This window comes from Manis javanica, chromosome 5, assembly GCF_040802235.1.
Source record: "Manis javanica isolate MJ-LG chromosome 5, MJ_LKY, whole genome shotgun sequence".
Lineage (NCBI taxonomy): Eukaryota > Metazoa > Chordata > Mammalia > Pholidota > Manidae > Manis > Manis javanica.
The window spans coordinates 38,945,073-38,962,204 of NC_133160.1; the positions used below are offsets into that span (position 1 = coordinate 38,945,073).

Genomic DNA, 17,132 nt, shown 5'->3' on the forward strand with positions numbered 1-17,132 from the left:
TGAGGCATGTGAGCTCTTTATATATTTTGGATGTCAAGCCTTTATCGGATCTGTCATTTACAAATATATTCTCCCATACTGTAGGGTTCCTTTTTGTTCTATTGATGGTGTCTTTTGCTGTACAGAAGCTTTTCAGCTTAATATAGTCCCACTTGTTCATTTTTGCTGTTGTTTTCCTTGCCCGGGGAGATATGTTCAAGAAGAGGTCACTCATGTTTATGTCTAAAAGGTTTTTGCCTATGTTTTTTTCTAAGAGTTTTATAGTTTCATGACATACATTCAGGTCTTTGATCCATTTTGAATATACTTTTGTGTATGGGGTTAGACCACGGTCCAGTTTCATTCTCCTACATGTAGCTGTCCAGTTTTGCCAGCACCATCTGTTGAAGAGACTGTCATTTTGCCATTGTATGTCCATGGCTCCTTTATCAAATATTAATTGACCATATATGTTTGGGTTAATGTCTGGAGTCTCTAATCTGTTCCACTGGTCTGGGGCTCTGTTTTTGTGCCAGTACCAAATTGTCTTGATTACTATGGCTTTGTAGTAGAGCTTGAAGTTGGGGAGTGAGATCCCCCCTACTTTATTCTTCTTTCTCAGGATTGCTTTGGCTATTCGGGGTCTTTGGTGTTTCCATATGAACTTTTGAATTATTTGTTCCACTTCATTGAAGAATGTTGCTGGTAATTTGATAGGAATTGCATCAAATCTGAATATTGCTTTGGGCAGGATGGGCATTTTGATTATATTAATTCTTCCTAGCCATGAGCATTGGATGAGTTTCCATTTGTTAGTGTCCCCTTTGATTTCTTTGAAGAGTGACTTGTAGTTTTCAGGGTGTATGTGTTTCACTCCTTTGGTTAGGTTTATTCCTAGGTATTTTATTCTTTTTGATGCAATGGTGAATGGAATTGTTTTCCTGATTTCTCTTTCTATTGGTTCATTGTTAGTGTATAGGAAAGCTACAGATTTCTGTGTGTTAATTTTGTATCCTGCAACTTTGCTGTATTCCAATATCAGTTCTAGTAGTTTTGAAGTAGAGTCTTTAGGGTTTTTTATGTACAATATCATATCATCTGCAAATAGTGACAGTTTAACTTCTTCTTTACCAATCTGGATTCGTTGTATTTCTTTGTTTTGTCTGATTGCTGTGGCTAGGACCTCTAGTACTATGTTAAATGACAGTGGAGAGAGTGGGCATCCCTGTCTGGTTCCCAATCTCAGAGGAAAAGCTTTCAGCTTCTCACTGTTCAGTATAATGCTGGCTGTGGGTTTATCATATATGGGTTTTATTATGTTGAGGTACTTGCCCTCTATTCCCATTTTGCTGAAAGTTTTTATCATGAATGGATGTTGAATTTTGTCAAATGCTTTTTCAGCATCTATGGAGATGATCATGTGGTTTTTGTCTTTCTTTTTGTTGATGTGGTGGATGATGTTGATGGATTTTCAAATGTTGTACCATCCTTGCATCCCTGGGATGAATCCCACTTGGTCATGGTGTATGATCCTTTTGATATGCTGTTGACTTCTGTTTGCTAATATTTTATTGATTATTTTTGCATCTACGTTCGTCAGGGATATTGGTCTGTAATTTTCTTTTTTGTTGGGGTCTTTGCCTGGTTTTGGTATTAGGGTGATGTTGGCTTCATAGAATGAGTTTGGGAGTATTCCCTCCTCTTCTATTTTTTGGAAAACTTTAAGGAGAATGGGTATTATGTCTTCCCTGTGTGTCTGATAAAATTCCGATGTAAATCCGTCCAGTCTTGGAGTTTTGTTCTTGGGTAGTTACTTGATTACTGTTTCAATTTCTTTGCTTGTAATTGGTTTGTTTAACTTTTGTGTTTCTTCCTTGGTCAGTCTTGGGTGGTTGTATTTTTCTAGGAAGTTGTCCATTTCTTCTAGGTTTTCCAGCTTGTTGGCATATAGGTTTTCATAATAGTCTTTAATAATTCTTTGTATTTCTGTGGAGTCTGTTGTGATTTTCCCATTCTCATTTCTGATTCTGTTGATTTGTGTTGACTCTCTTTTCCTCTTAATATGTTTGGCTAGAGGCTTATCTATTTTGTTTATTTTCTCAAAGAACCAGCTCTTGGTTTTGTTGATTTTTGTTATTGTTTTATTCTTCTCAATTTTGCTTATTTCTTCTCTGATCTTTATTATGTTCCTCCTTCTGCTGACTTTAGGCCTCATTTGTTCTTCTTTTTCCAGTTTCGATAATTGTGATGTTAGACTATTCATTTGGGATTGTTCTTCCTTCTCCAGGTGTGCCTGGATCGCTTTAGACTTTCCTCTTAAGGCTGCTTTCGCTGCGTCCCACAGAAGTTGGGGCTTTGTGTTGTTGTTGTCATTTGTTTCTTTATATTCCTTGATCTCTATTTTGATTTGTTCATTGATCCATTGATTATTTAGAAGCATGTTATTAAGCCTCCATGTGTTTGTGAGCCTTTTTGTTTTCTTTGTAGAATTTATTTCTAGTTTTATACCTTTGTTGTCTGAAAAATTGGTTGGTAGAATTTCAATATTTTGGAATTTACTGAGGCTCTTTTTGTGGGCTAGTATGTGGTCTATTCTGGAGAGTGTTCCATGTGCACTTGAGAAGAATGTATATCCTGTTGCTTTTGGATGTAGATTTCTATAGATGTCTATTAGGTCCATCAGTTCTGGTGTGTTGTTCAGTGCCTCTGTATCCTTACTTATTTTCTGCCCGGTGTATCTATCCTTTGGGGGTGAGTGGTGTGTTGAAGTCTCCTAAAATGAATGCATTGCAGTCTATTTCCCTCTTTAGTTCTGTTAGTATTTGTTTCACATATGCTGGTGCTCCTGTGTTGGTTGCATATATATTTAGAATGGTTATATCCTCTTGTTGGACTGAGCCCTTTATCTTTGTGTAGTGTCCTTCTTTATCTCTTGTTACTTTCTTTGTTTTGAAGTCTATTTTGTCTGATATTAGTACTGCAACCCCTGCTTTCTTCTCGCTGTTGTTTGCCTGAAATATGTTTTTCCATCCCTTGACTTTTAGTCTCTGCATGTCTTTGGGTTTGAGGTGAGTTTCTTGTAGGCAGCATATAGATGGGTCTTGCTTTTTTATCCATTCTATTACTCTGTGTCTTTTGATTGGTGCATTAAGTCCATTTACATTTAGGGTGACTATTGAAAGATATGTACTTACTGCCATTGCAGGCTTTAGATTCATGGTTACCAAAGGTTCAAGGTTAGCCTCTTTAGTATCTTACTGCCTAACTTAGCTCGCTTATTGAGCTGTTATATTCACTGTCTGGAGATTCTTTTCTTCTCTCCCTTCTTATTCCTCCTCCTCCATTCTTCATATGTTGTGTGTTTTGTTCTCTGCTCTTTTTAGGAGAGCTGCCATCTAGAGCAGTCCCTGTAAGATGCCCTGTAGAGGTGGTTTGTGGGAAGCAAATTCCCTCAGCTTTTGCTTTTCTGGGAATTGTTTAATCCCGCCATCATATTTAAATGATAGTCATGTTGGATACAGTATCCTTGGTTCAAGGCTCTTCTGTTTCATTGCATTAAATTTATCATGCCATTCTCTTCTGGCCTGTAGGGTTTCCGTCAAGAAGTCTGATGTTAGCCTGATGGGTTTTCCTTTATAGGTGACCTTTTACTCTCTATCTGCCTTTAAAACTCTTTCTTTGTCCTTGATCCTTGCCGTTTTAATTATTATGTGTTTTGGTGTTGTTCTCCTTGGATCCTTTCTGTTAGGGGTTCTGTGTATTTCCGTGGTCTGTTCGATTATTTCCTCCCCCAGTTTGGGGAAGTTTTCAGCAATTATTTCTTTAAAGACACTTTCTATCCCTTTTCCTCTCTCTTCTTCTTCTGGTACCCCTATAATACGGATATTGTTCCTTTTGGATTGGTCACATAGTTCTCTTAGTATTGTTTCGTTCCTGGAGATCCTTTTATCTCTCTCTATGTCAGCTTCTATACGTTCCTGTTCTCTGGTTTCTATTCCTTCAATGGCCTCTTGCATCTTATCCATTCTGGTTATAAATCCTTCCAGGGTTTGTTTCACTTCTGTGATCTCATTCCTGACATCTGTGATCTTCTTCCGGACTTCATCCCATTGCTCTTGCATTTTTGTCTTCATCTCTGTCAGCATGTTCATGATTTTTATTTTGAATTCTTTTTCAGGAAGACTGGTTAGGTCTGTCTCCTTCTCGGGTGTTGACTCTGTGATCTTTGTCTGCCTGTAGTTTTGCCTTTTCATGGTGATAGAGATAGTTTGCAGAGCTGGTACGAGTGACAGCTGGAAGAGCTTTCCTTCTTGTTGGTTTGTGGCCTTCCTCTCCTGGGAGAACAGCGACCTCTAGTGGCTTGTGCTGGGCAGCTGTGCGCAGACAGGGCTTCTGCTTCCTGTCCGGCTGCTATGGAGTTTATCTCCACTGTTGCTGTGGGTATGGCCTGGCTCCGGCTGCTGCTCCAAAATGGTGGAGCCCCGTTGGAGGGGTAGCGGCCATGAGGCTATTTATCTCCATAAGGGGCCGCCATGCTCCCTGCTGCCCAGGGGGTTAGAGTGCCCAGAGATCCCCAGATTCCCTGCCTGTGGACTAAGTGTCCTGCCCTGCCTCTTTAAGACTTTCAAAAAGCAGTCTGCAAACCAAAACAACAGCAACAACAACAAAAAAATTAAATAAATAATTTAAAAAAGAGAAAAAGAAAAAAAAGAAAAACGCTCGATTTTCTTTGTCCTCAGGCGCCAGTCTCAGGCACTCGCTCACCTGTCTTGCTGCCCTCTTTCCTTAGTATTGGAGTCCCTGTCCCTTGAAGACTTCCAAAAAGCACTCGCCAAAAAAAATAAATAAATAAAAGAGTAGAAAAAAAAAATGGCCGCTCCTATTTCTTTGTTCTCCGGCGTCGGCCTCAGGCACCCGCTCACCTCACCAGTCCTGCCACCCTGTTTCCCTAGTATCCAGGACTCCACGCATGCACTGTGTCTGCGCTCTGGTCCAGATGGCTGGGGCTGGGTGTTCAGCAGTCCTGGGCTCCTTCTCCCTCCCGCTCAGACCTCTCTTCTACTGCCAGGAGCTGGGGGGAGTGGTGCTCGGGTCCTGCCAGCTTGGGGCTTGTATCTTACTCCCTTCGCGAGGCGCTGGGTTCCCGCAGGTGTGGATGTGGTCTGGATGTTGTTCTGTGTCCTCTGGTCTCTATTTTAGGAAGAGTTGTCTTTGCTATATTTTCATAGATATATATGGTTTTGGGAGGAGATTGCTGCTGCTCTACTCATGCCACCATCTTGGCTCCGCCTCTATTCATTGTTTTATTTATTCACTCAATCTTACAACAAACATTTAATGAGTACCTTCTATGTGCCACGTTCTATCTTCAGATATAGCAGTGAACAAAATCCCATGTTCTTGAACTTACAGAGGGCCTATTGGTAGATGTTAGATGGTCCAGTAATGCTGCGTTCAATGGGCAAAGTTGGATTTTTGTTGTTTCCCTGGGGAGGGCAGGACCCATAGTCTTAATCAGACCTTGGAAGTGGACTGTGACTGAAAATGTCAGAAACTACCTGTTTAAAGCATTAATCTTTAATATTTATTTTCCATAATAATAATAGTCCACCCTTTTCAGAATTGTTTCCCATATTGCTATGTTACAATCCAAAGTGAAAAAAAGAGAATCTCTGAATGGGAAGGTAAAGCCTCCAAGAAGTAGGAGGGGCTGTAGGGAATGGGAGTGACACAGAGAGGTGTGGTACAAATATTCACAGGGGTAGGGCAGAGAATCAGTGTGAGGCAGTACAGGTTTTCAATAGTATTGGGGGACCCAAAAGTTGTTGCCCATTAGAAAAAAAATGGGAATTCTACCCTGAGTCACTGGAAAAATATTAAATTATGTCAACCACATGGGGTTTTCTACAGTTACAAAGTGAATTATGCATTTTAGAGAGATTTCCAATAAAGTTACTTAACCTGGCGTAACATTTTAAAACTTACATTTCTGTTAATTGGAAAATCTGTTAGTTCAAATGCTTCTGTATTCTCTAAAAGTGAGCTGAATGACTTAAACATTAATATAATACAGAATTACAGGTGTAGAATCTACTTTATGGTATATAAAATTAGAGAGTTGTTGATTTAATAATAAATCCATTCTTTTCCTTGAGACAAATAACATTCTCTGTAAAGTGCTGTATTAACTTTGTATCCTAATTCATTTTCTAAAAATCCCATCCAAAAAGGCTTTTAATCTAATCGGTTATACAAATTTGTTTCATGCAACATTAGGTATATTACTTTTATATTGCAATGGATTTTTATTTTTAACATGAAATCAAGTTAAATTAATATTCTATTCCTACATTTATATGACCCTGTTAGTGAATAATTTTCAGAGCTAGTTGACATTCTAAATGAAGCACATTTCCTTTTAGGGTAGAGTTGTCAGAGTGGTATATTAGGAGAAAACTGCAGATATGGTCCACCGTAATTTGAATAAGGCCTTTGACCAGAGCTACTATGGTACTCTTGATTGAGATGGTGCTTTAAGTTGGTGTCACTGAAGAATTATCTTCAAAGGGTATTTCTTAATGGCTTGGTATCAGCCTGGAAGGGATTTTGTTTTTAATGTTAGGATCGCTTCTTAAGAATAGTTTCTTAATGTAGAAAGATACATAGAAGAAATGGATTACACAAAGGTGAACGCACATCCTGATCCATGCATATCTTTAAAATAAAAAAATAGAAAAAAGTATAGGTAAGATGAGATAAATAGAGCAGTGCAAAGTGAGTCTTTTCCTGACTTCCAACAGCCTGGTCCCTCCCTCCATAGATGACCTTTGTTAGCTGCCTTGTACATCCTTTCAGAACAGTTTTTCTTCATAGACCAGAGTATAGCTACATCATTGAAACTACATATGCAACAATATATGCACTCTTTTACTTTCTTTCTATATGTACTCTTTTGTGTTTATTTTCAGTCAATAGCATCTTCAAGGTCTTCCCCTACATATATCTACTGCTTTCTTTTTTTGAACAGTGGAATTGTGTTTCACTGAATAGATACATATACTTTAATTTACATAATCAGTTCTCTATTGATGGATGTTTAGATTGTTTCCAGTTTGTTTTTTTGTTTTTCTTCAAACAATGGTGCAGTGAATTTCCTTTCACATAATCTGGCACATTTGTCAGGCCAACTGGCAGTGGAATTGCTAGGCCAAAGAATCTGCACATTTCAAATTGAGATGGATTGGGTCAAATGACTCTGCAAAAGGCAGCATCAATTTACATGCCCAATCAACAATGTATGCAAATTCTTACTTATACTTTGGTAGCTCTACGGTTAAAAAAAGTCATTTTGTTTTGCATTTCTGTAGGAATTTGAATGGGTATTTTTAATAAGTGTTGTTTTGATCTTTATGCTTGGTTCTGTATAACATTAAAGTCCAAAATTGGGAGAATAGTTAATACAATAAATAAAGTTACAAAACACAAAAAGATCTAGATCCGCAAAAGTGGTTAATGCAAATAAGATGAAGTTTGATATCCATGCACCATTTTGATAGCAAACTTGAAAAAAATAGGTACCATATTTAGGGCTAGTTTTTAATATAGACAAACTCCTGCATCTTAATTTTCTGTACTCAGTACAGTATTTTCACCTTGCAAGCCCCCATCTGGTTGGGCAGCCTATCTCCATCTTGTACTTGTGCCATCTGACCCTTGAATCTTCGAAAGTCACCACTGCAAAAGAGGCAGCCTGGAAGAGCCTCACTATCTCTTTATTACTTTGCCCTTCTCCCTTTTCTCTGGCCAGATGATATGTGTTGGGGGCCAGGAAGTGTCAAGGAGCACCTGGATATTTGGGGAGCATTAGTGGTCTCTGTCACTGTACCAATAGTAAACTCTTGTGTCAAGCTTCAAAAAGAATGGGGCATCTTTGTCCAAAAGTTCATTTGAGAAGTAAACTTCATGTGCCAGCAGTGTGCCTGTCTCCTAGACAAGTCAGTGCAGTATTGCTGTGTTCCCAAAAGTGGCATGAAAACATCTTGGGAGACGACTCTTTATTTGGCTTGATTTTGGGTGCTACATTGTAAAAGGGAGACTGATACTAACCAGGTACAGAGAATTGTAATAAGAACATGAAAGGATCTGTAAATTTTGTCCAGAAGACTAAGCTCCCCTTAAAAAAGTTATGGTGTCCTGGAAAAGTTTTCCAAAATTGAAAAAGAGGGTAATGAGTTGTAATTATGAAATAGCCTTATTCTGTGTTGTTACCAAGGAGAAAACTAGAACCAGCTAATGGACTTTTAGGAAGATTTCTCTTACAATGGCAAATGTTTATTCCACAGTTTGAAGTCTTCAAGTCTAAGCCAGATGACATCTGAGAAGAAAATTTTTAAAAAGTCCCTGCTCACCATGAGAGATTAGTCTGGGCAATACAGAGCTTCTTTTCAAATCTGGATTTTTTGTGATGAATGTCAAATGAATATTCCTTTTTCTTTTTAAATAGGACACTGATGAAATTCAAGTTAACTATCCTGGAATGTTGGAATTGATGGAAGATTTACAAGGTAAGGAAGAATTTTTAGACTCCATATGAGAGTTACATTTTGAGAGCTGACTTTATGGCAAGCACGGGGGATACATTGGTGAGGAGAAAGTGGACTGTCTTCATGGAACTTACAAAATGGGCAAGGCAAGCATCAGACAACTGCCACAAAGATACATGGAAAACTAGAACTGCGGCAAGTCAGTGAAGTAGAGGTACATAGTGCTTTGACTGCCTATAAAAGGAAGGCAGGACTTTCCCTGAAGGGTGCATTTGCAAATGGCAGAACACATCAGTGACTTTCTCCAGTAAGAGTTGGCAGCTCAGGGCCAGACACAAGGAAGCAGGCAATTAGGTTAGTGTGGAATCAGGGTGTATGTTCTGGTCTGAGCATCAGTGAAGTTTTGTCAGAAGAAGTGGTGATTGTGTTCTAAAAAATGAACATGAATTAACTAGGTGAAGAAGGGAGGGCAGTGTGAGTCCCTGGCAAGAACATGTGTAAAGGCTTCTTTGCAAGAAAGCATGACAAGGACTGAAAGAAGGGCATTTTGACTCAAATACACGGGGTAAAAAGAAGAGAAGTGATGTAATTGGTGGGCTAATTGGGGGCCTTATAGTCCTGTTAAGGTTGTCTGTCTTAAAACACCCCTTGAGGCATTTTAATGGGGGGACAGAAGGAAAAGTCATGATAATAGATTTGTATTTTGAAAAGAAAAAGTATTGGAGGCTAAACTGGTAGGAAAACTTATTGGTGTAAAGCTTATTGAGAAATGATGGTGGTTTGAACCAAGGTGGTCGCAGTGGAGACAAAAAGAAGTAAATGGATTCTAGAGATACTTAGGAGATAAATTTGATAGCTCTTCCAGATGGGTTACATGTGGTTGAATGAAGAGAGACATTTCAAACATAATTGCTGAGTTTCTAGCTCACATAAATCAGATGGATGGCACTCCTCCTTGAAAGAGCAAACAGTAGAAGACCAGGAGTGGACAGGGAGAGCCCTTGAATTCACATTTGGGTATGTTGGTTTTGAAGTGCTTTTGAAATATCTAAGAGGAGATGTCAAGTAGGTGGTTAGGTGTGTGGGTAAGTTGCTTGGAGGAGGCAGATTGGCCTGGTTAAAAAACTGAGTCATTTGTGAATAGGTGGTATTTGAAGCAGTTGCATGGAGTGAGAGCATGGAGTGAGAAGAGAAAGTGGCCTGGTTTTGAGCTTTTAGAAACCTAACATACGGTGGCCATGTAGAAGGGCGAGCCTGAAGAGAGACTGGAAAAGAATAGCCAGTCAGGTGTTAAGGAGAAACACCAGAGAAGTATAGTGTTGCCTACACCAAGGGAAAGAGTTCCAAACAGAGGGAACAAGGGCCCAGGACATGTTACAGACAGAGGTGGAGTGATGGAGATGACCACTACAGTGAGAAGACCAAAAAACTTGGAGGCCAAGGTACTTGACAATTATTGGCTTGATGTCACCCAGGGTGGTGGCAGGACTTGGGGTACAGAGGGAAACTGAACCAGGTGCCAAACCTTCAGTGGCAGAGGAGAGACTGGGAGCCCCATGTCTGATAGCAAGCAGGAGTGGGAGGGGGTTGTGACCAAGTGGGGTAGGTCTCTGCAGGCAAGGGCTTTTAATAAGTCAGAGAGTAATGGCCTGGAGGAGGCTTTGAAGAGCAAGAAGGACACAAGCCCTACCTCCCAAGCCTCAGAGAGGTGCAAAATTACACATCTAAATGAAGGGCTGCTGGAGACATGGTTTTCTGAGAGCCTTGATTCACCTCAGTGAGAATTTGTGATGTCTGATTCTTCATTACACAAATGCCACAGGTAGTTCTGGTGAATGGGGGTAGCTGAAGGGATTATAGGTGTGTTCTGTGAAACCAGAACAACAGTTCCCTAGGGAACCCTTGGTCTGGATCCTGAAAAATTTCAAGATGATTTAAAGCAAGAGAAATTGAAAAATGAATACCTTGTGTTTGTTACAGATTTATAGTCTTTCATGAGCATTGTTGTACTTCTCTCAGTAGCTCTCTGGTAACTACTTTATCCCCATATTACAAGTGAGAAATATCAGGTCCAGGGAGAATACATGCCTGTTAATGGCAGAATTAGGTGCCAGTCTCTTGCCTTCTTGACTCCTGGCACTCTCTTAATTCCCTCTGCTGCTGCTTGTAGCAACCCATTTGTAATAGTCCATTTGAGCCATTGCCCAGCCTCCTCTAAGTATGGTGTTTCTGTCAGCTTTACTGGGGGAGAGATGTGTAGCTAAAAACTTCCTATTGCAGTCACTGTCCATTCACAGTAAGTTAATACAGGGATTGGCCGCCTATGGCGCGCACGCCCAAGGTGACGGACCGATAGTAAGTCACACAGCGCCTCCCAGCACTGCCCCGCACCCTTGGCTCCCCGAGGCAGTCACAGAGCCCCTTCATCCAGAGGTTGGAGAGGGGATGGTGGGCTGATGATGTATCATTCAGACTCCAGTGATAAAAATATTTTTCAAATATAGCATTTACTTTTGTTCTGCTACATAATAATGGCTGTGCTTATTCATTTTAAGAAAGAAGAAAGAAACTAGAAATTAGACTTACCAGTTGGAAAAGGTTACTGCCCACTGATTTAAAAATACAGAACTTACTCTGTACTAGGTGAAGTTTTCTAATATCCTAATTTTACAGATGAACTAATTGAGACATCAAGATGTTCAGTGTCTTGTCCATGTTACACTAAATCTGGAATTGGGATTTGAATGCAAAGTTCTATACTGCATACTTGACCTGTGTGCAGTTTTTGATTGGCATTAGTGTAGATGTTCAGTAAAATGCACTAATCTTAACTGTACCACTGCTTGTATTTGTAGCGACTGTCCAGAGAAAGGATTAGAACATTTCCATCTCCCTCAGAAGGTTGCCTCATGTCCCTTTTTAGTTTATAACTCCCTCTTCCCCTAATGGTTTTAAAAAGGTCATATATTATGAGAAACTACTACCTAGTATTTACCTTTAACAGGCTTTGCATGTACTTCTCTTATGTTTACTGTAAAGCCTTGTAGACAAACAATATGTTTCAGTCTTTGATGTCTCTTCTCCTTAGGAGGATTAAGAGAAATTCTCTAAAGGTAGCTTGTAAAAGTGACATTTGACAAAGCAGATATAAACATTAACTGGTTGAGTTTATATTTATTCTCTTATATTTATTGAGCATCTGCCTTTTGCCACCAGTGAGCCCATCATGAAAATACATAGTTCCTGACCTCAGGGAGCTTGTGCTATAGTGGAGAGAGAGACACAGAGATAGACAGATAGACAGACATAGGCATTTACCTGTGAAATGAGATTATTGTTTTTCAAGATACAGGGAGAAGTACTAGAGAAGAATTTCTAAATCTACTTAGGGAGTCCAGGGTGCTTTTGCAGAGGAGGCAGCCCCTGAGCTCAGTGTGTTTTCTGGGACCACGAGGGGTATGTGCAGGTTTGGGGGCTGGAGCACTGCATTCCAGGCTGAGGAAATGGCCTGTGTGAAATTGCGGAGATACAGAAGGATACACACTTCCTTCACTTCCCTGATTAAGGAACTGTACAGTAATTCAGTGTTGCCTGAATATGTAGAATGGGAAGATGGTGAGAAATAATGCAGGATAGTCCTTCAGAATCTCGTAGATTTTATCAGATGAGGCTTGGGTGTGTTGCCAGAGACAACAGAAGAGGAACAATCAAATTAGTGTTAGAAAAATAACCCTCCAGCATTGTTCATGAGGCATATTTTAAGAGGAAGGTCAGACTAGAGCTAACATGGTTAATCTCTCTTGTTATGCATGAGGAAAGCGAGGATAGAAGTAACTTGCTCAAGGCGATGTATTTAGTAAGTGGTAGAGCCAGGATTTAAGGCCTTGGTAGCAACCTGATTCAGATCCTGAAATCTCAGCCACTCCACAGTGAAAAGGTCAGAGTTGCTGAGGTGGGCAGACTGGCAGTGAGAGGGGAAAGTTGGGGGGTGGAGAGGGAGCCTGGGAGACTTCCAGGTCTGCTGCTTTGCTGAAGGTGGTGTTACCTTCAAATTGGCTTTCGGTATTTTACATTGTATGACACTTTGCTTGATGGTTGTGGTGTTTCTCATTTAAGCTGCCATTATTATTAATTCACAGAAAAATCCAGAATGTTGATCTAATTTTACAAAACAAATTGCATATCAGCCGATGAATGCATGAAAAGTTTTGAAGGCTTTCACAGTAGTTTTAAGGTAAGTTCAGTTTTTCTTTAGACAATACTCAGTATTATTCCTAATAAACTATAATAAATTAGATTTCTTTATAAGCCGTTGGACTTAACCTTAAAAACACTGTGAGAGTCTTAAACAGTTACCTGCTTCCTGGGTTTTTCTGTTATTCCAATCCCAGAGCTGGTCACAATTCTCCAAATGTCTTTCCCCAGTGGTCTTCAGCAAAGGTCCACCGTAATGTGTTAGGAGGTATTAGCATTCCATTTTGAAGGTGATAAAACTGAGTTTGATAGAGGCAAAATGCCTTTGCCCCAGGTTACATAAGGGTCAGAACTGGGATTATGATCCCAAATCCAAACTCCTGTCACTCCATCACACTGCTTCTGTGAGAAGGGAAATTCAGTATGGCTGTGTGCTTCTCTGTGAGGGAAAGGTGGGCTGCCCTGGCAGCAGAGTTCCTGCCTATGTTACACAGGAGTGCACCTGGATTTCGGTGTCAGAAAGAGCGTTACACCTAATAATTTGAAGCATTATATCCTAATACTAGTTATTCAGAAGACATCTTAGAATTTCTAATGCATCAAGTATTTATATTGAAAAATTAAACCATTTTCCACTGGTGTTGCCTGTATCTAATGTGCAGATAAGTCACGACAGTGGGAAGTTGGGCAGAAATGAAAACACCACAGCTGTTGTCAGCAGTATCTCTTCCAGTAGGATCCTGGTTTACCCTTGGTCTCTTGATATGGTTGATACTCACAATGTATGAGAGTGGTTTTAGATTAGGTTATGTAGAGAGTCAATAATGCTGGCACTGGAAGCCTTTAGGGATCATCTTGTGTGGCCACCTTGAATACCCAGAGCAATTGGTTTAAGGTCGTCTAGCTGTTTCGTGACAGCAATAATAATCTTGAAAATGACTGATCTACTACTTTGCATGTCTATTGTTCTTCACTATTTGGGTCTGTTACACTCACAGGATGTGGAACATGACTTTTAGTATCAGACAGTCATTATTTCAGGGAATAATAGGAACATTTTGGTATTGGAGAGAAGAGAGATTTACTTATTACAGCTCGTTTATTAATTGTTTTTAATAAGGCCACTGAAAACTTGGGAGATTATTATTTTTAAACTACTAAAGAACACCGATATTGGGAAGTTTATTGGTTTCTTGTGAAAGGAGAAAAATAAAAAACAAAATGGAGAAACTTTCATTGCATTATATAGAGAATAAATATAAAGGATTTTTACTTTTGAAAGTCTTGTAGTTCTTCCAACTAATTTAAAATGTGGCCTTCCAAAGTAATTTTCTTACTCGTATGCATAAAAAAATCAAATATACAACACTAATTTTTAAGGAACAGTAGAATACTATTAATCCTAACTTTTAGTTATCGACTTAAAAGAAACCTTAAGATAAATTTTAAAACATTAAGAAATGTGCCTCTGAAAAGGTTGGACATAATTCTTTCCTAATCTGGGTTCGGTCTGGGACCAGTGTGCTGTTGGGTGAGATGCCTGTAGTGTATTTTTAGGTATGGGGGAGAGTAACTGCGCTTGGAATAGAAAAGCCCTCCTGCACCGAGACTCAATGCTGGCGGCCGCCGCGGTGTACAGAGGTAAGGGGCATACTGCTCTTCCCACCTGTGCTTGTTGTCACGTTCGTCCTTTAAAACTGCCGGTGCTTTTCCCTGCACTGCTAGGCACCATCAGATTTCTTGTCCTTCCTTTCAGAACACTGACCCTGTAGCTCGGTGTCCTTTTTCCAAACAGTCTGTGCTGTTTCCTCACAGTCAGCTTCTCAGTGTTGTGGATTCATGTAAGGTGTTCTCAGAATCCTACAAGTATCCTAATAGCCATTTCTCTCTGGAGGACATGACTTCTATTGAGCAGATTTTTTTTCCTACTTGTGTGTTTTCAGATTTGACCCATTATTTGTCTTTATAGAAATGTATGGAAATGAGGATGGTTCAGTACCTGCCACATACCAGATCTATTACATGATAGGATGGAAATATCATGATTCACAGGTAACATTATTAAGACAAATCACCTTTCTTATTTCATGTTTCCATTTATTTTTTATCATTGTTTACTTAGGGTGGGGGATTTTTTAAAAATGTAAGACAGCATTAAAGAGTGTAATTAGAACTGTATAGTTGTCTCTGATAGCTTTTATTTTTATCATTCTTTCAGGCAAGACCAGCTGAAAGAGGTTCTGCAACTGTGTCATTTGGAGAGTTAGGGAAAATAAACAATCTCATGACACAGGGGGAAAAATCAAAATAAATATTTTATTTAATGTAGTCCAGAATTTTCATCAGAGATGGGTAACTTTCACATCTCAAACTATTACATTTTGAAGCAAGAAACAATATATAAGCTAAGTACCAACAGACTTTCCCAATAACCAGCATAACCTGATACTGTATCTCTATTTGGTAACCATTCAGTTTCACATGGTTTTTGTCTTCATATTGATACTGTTCTCTAGTCATTTGAGTGCCTCATTTACAGATTCATCCTAAAAGGATGAATAAATAAAATATTTCTCTTGAAAAATCTCCAAAAATGTTTATGTATATATACATATATATATATAAATGCCTGACTTGGTGGAAAAACATTACTCATTACTCTGACATTTTGTACCTTTTTATCCTGATCTTGTGTTATTTCTGTGCAAAGGCCATAGTCATTGGAGATGAGGAGAAGGACAAGTTGGTAGATTCTCAGAGGTCTGGCTCATATGGAATAAAAACATAGACTTCTCTTAGTAACTACTCTAGGATACTTAAGCCAAAGTTATGTCACAGTGCCATTTTTGTCAGGAAGAGAGCCTAGGGTTATGTTCTCTCCAAAGCTATTGTGTAGTTGTGTACTTTAGAAGGATGTGGATCTTTACTGAGTTCTTCATCTTTTTTTTTTAAGTATTTTCTTTCTTACCTCCATGATCTGGTAGGTCCCCCTTGGTTTTACACCCCTACTCCAGCTTACGTAAGAAGAGATTTTTAAAAATTGCAGAGGGGAAATCACACAGAAAAGTATCTGCACAGTGAATAAAAGTGCTTTTTGTTGTTTGACTTCCCTTTGTCATTTCAGGCCTTTGCCACCATGATTCTAATCATGGGTCCGCTGTCCCACTGTCCTCTATTATTATCAAAATTATCTGAAAGCAGTCAGGCTCAGGTATTTTAGACTAGGGGGAAGAAAGGGAGAGAACAAGGCAGCAGGCAGGAAACTGGGAGGCACAGGGGAGCAGTGCCACCTTTCATTCCTCCAGATCTCTGCTAATGGTGCCAGTGGCTATCTCACTGGGCTGCATCTGAGCAGGTGTGTTCAACTTCATCCTCTCACTGTCAAGTGCCAGATGGTGGCTCTTGTTTAACACTGATGTTGAAATAAACCCAGCAGAAAGAAGTCTGTGTCAGTTCACATGGGATGAAGCAGAAAACCGGCCTCACCATTCAGGTAAAAAAAAAAAGTATGAGTGTTGAGTTTGTGTTCACTGGTCAGTGGGAAGCTATTAGTTGTCCTTTTCACTTAATTGGGCGCCTCCCCACACTCCTCTGCAGTCTAAGGTAAATACGAGAGTGTTCGCTTGCATCTCTCTTTTGCCTGCCTTCCCTCTTTGTACCATCCAAAGTCCAAATTTTTCCTGGGTAGAGGCTGTGTCTACCCTGTACATAGCATAGTGCTCTGCACATAGTAGATACTCAATTATATTCTGAATTTAATTATGTGAAAAACGTACCCTTTGAAAGATTGAGTTATAATTAAAAACCAAAATTTGTAGTAGAAAATAAAATCACTGTTCTTGCTCTCTTCAGTTAGGGCATTCATTAATTGGTATTAGCAATTGGGGTATTCTTGGTAGCTTGTTTGTTTTATTTTTAGTGCAAAGAGAAAGAATACCTACAAAGTGGAATTGGGGAAATTTTTTTTAGCTTAATTTCCAGAATTTGAGGGGAGAAAAAACAAAACAAAAACCTGTGGATTAAAATGTGAACTGGTAACTGAGAAACAGATAAATTCCATGGTGCTTGTGTTTCCTAAAGGACACGTGTTTATATGCATTTATGTTTGTTTTTGAAGAATGCATACAAAATTATTAAGTTATTGCTAAGTAAAGGGACTGAGGATCTCTGTATCATGTTGAATGTTAGGGGTACAGTGGGTGGGCAGACAAAAGGAGGGAGTCTTCACTTTTCAATTTCTTTAATTTTTCTGTACATTTTGAAGTTTCTTACCATGGATATTTGTTTATATCATATGAACAGTGAATCTGTGGATGATGGGGTGGGCTATCTCAAAAATAAGTTCCACGGATTAAAAAAAACTAAAGGAAAGAAAAATTAACACAACTAATCAAGGATATATTTAAATAAAATTAT

General features: G+C 39.2%; 1 protein-coding gene across 7 annotated transcripts in view; it reads left to right on the top strand.

The window, feature by feature from the left end:
- Positions 1–17,132, top strand: part of NDUFAF5 (NADH:ubiquinone oxidoreductase complex assembly factor 5) — a 38,554-nt gene that overhangs the window by 19,528 nt on the left and 1,894 nt on the right. For 2 of the 7 annotated variants that reach the window (XR_012131530.1, XR_012131529.1), the window contains 4 exons: positions 8,483–8,543; positions 14,274–14,357; positions 14,686–14,768; positions 16,022–16,209. Coding sequence is in view for 3 of the 7 variants with exons in the window: in XM_037022367.2 (XP_036878262.1) it covers positions 8,483–8,543; positions 14,274–14,357; positions 14,686–14,768; positions 14,935–15,027 (321 nt within the window). In the remaining 4 variants the exon portion in view is untranslated. Of the gene's footprint in view, positions 1–8,482; positions 8,544–12,661; positions 12,757–14,236; positions 14,358–14,685; positions 14,769–14,934; positions 15,822–16,021; positions 16,210–17,132 lie in introns of those variants that run through there. The other 5 variants (XM_037022369.2, XM_037022371.2, XR_005062387.2 and 2 more) reach the window with 5 other exon arrangements.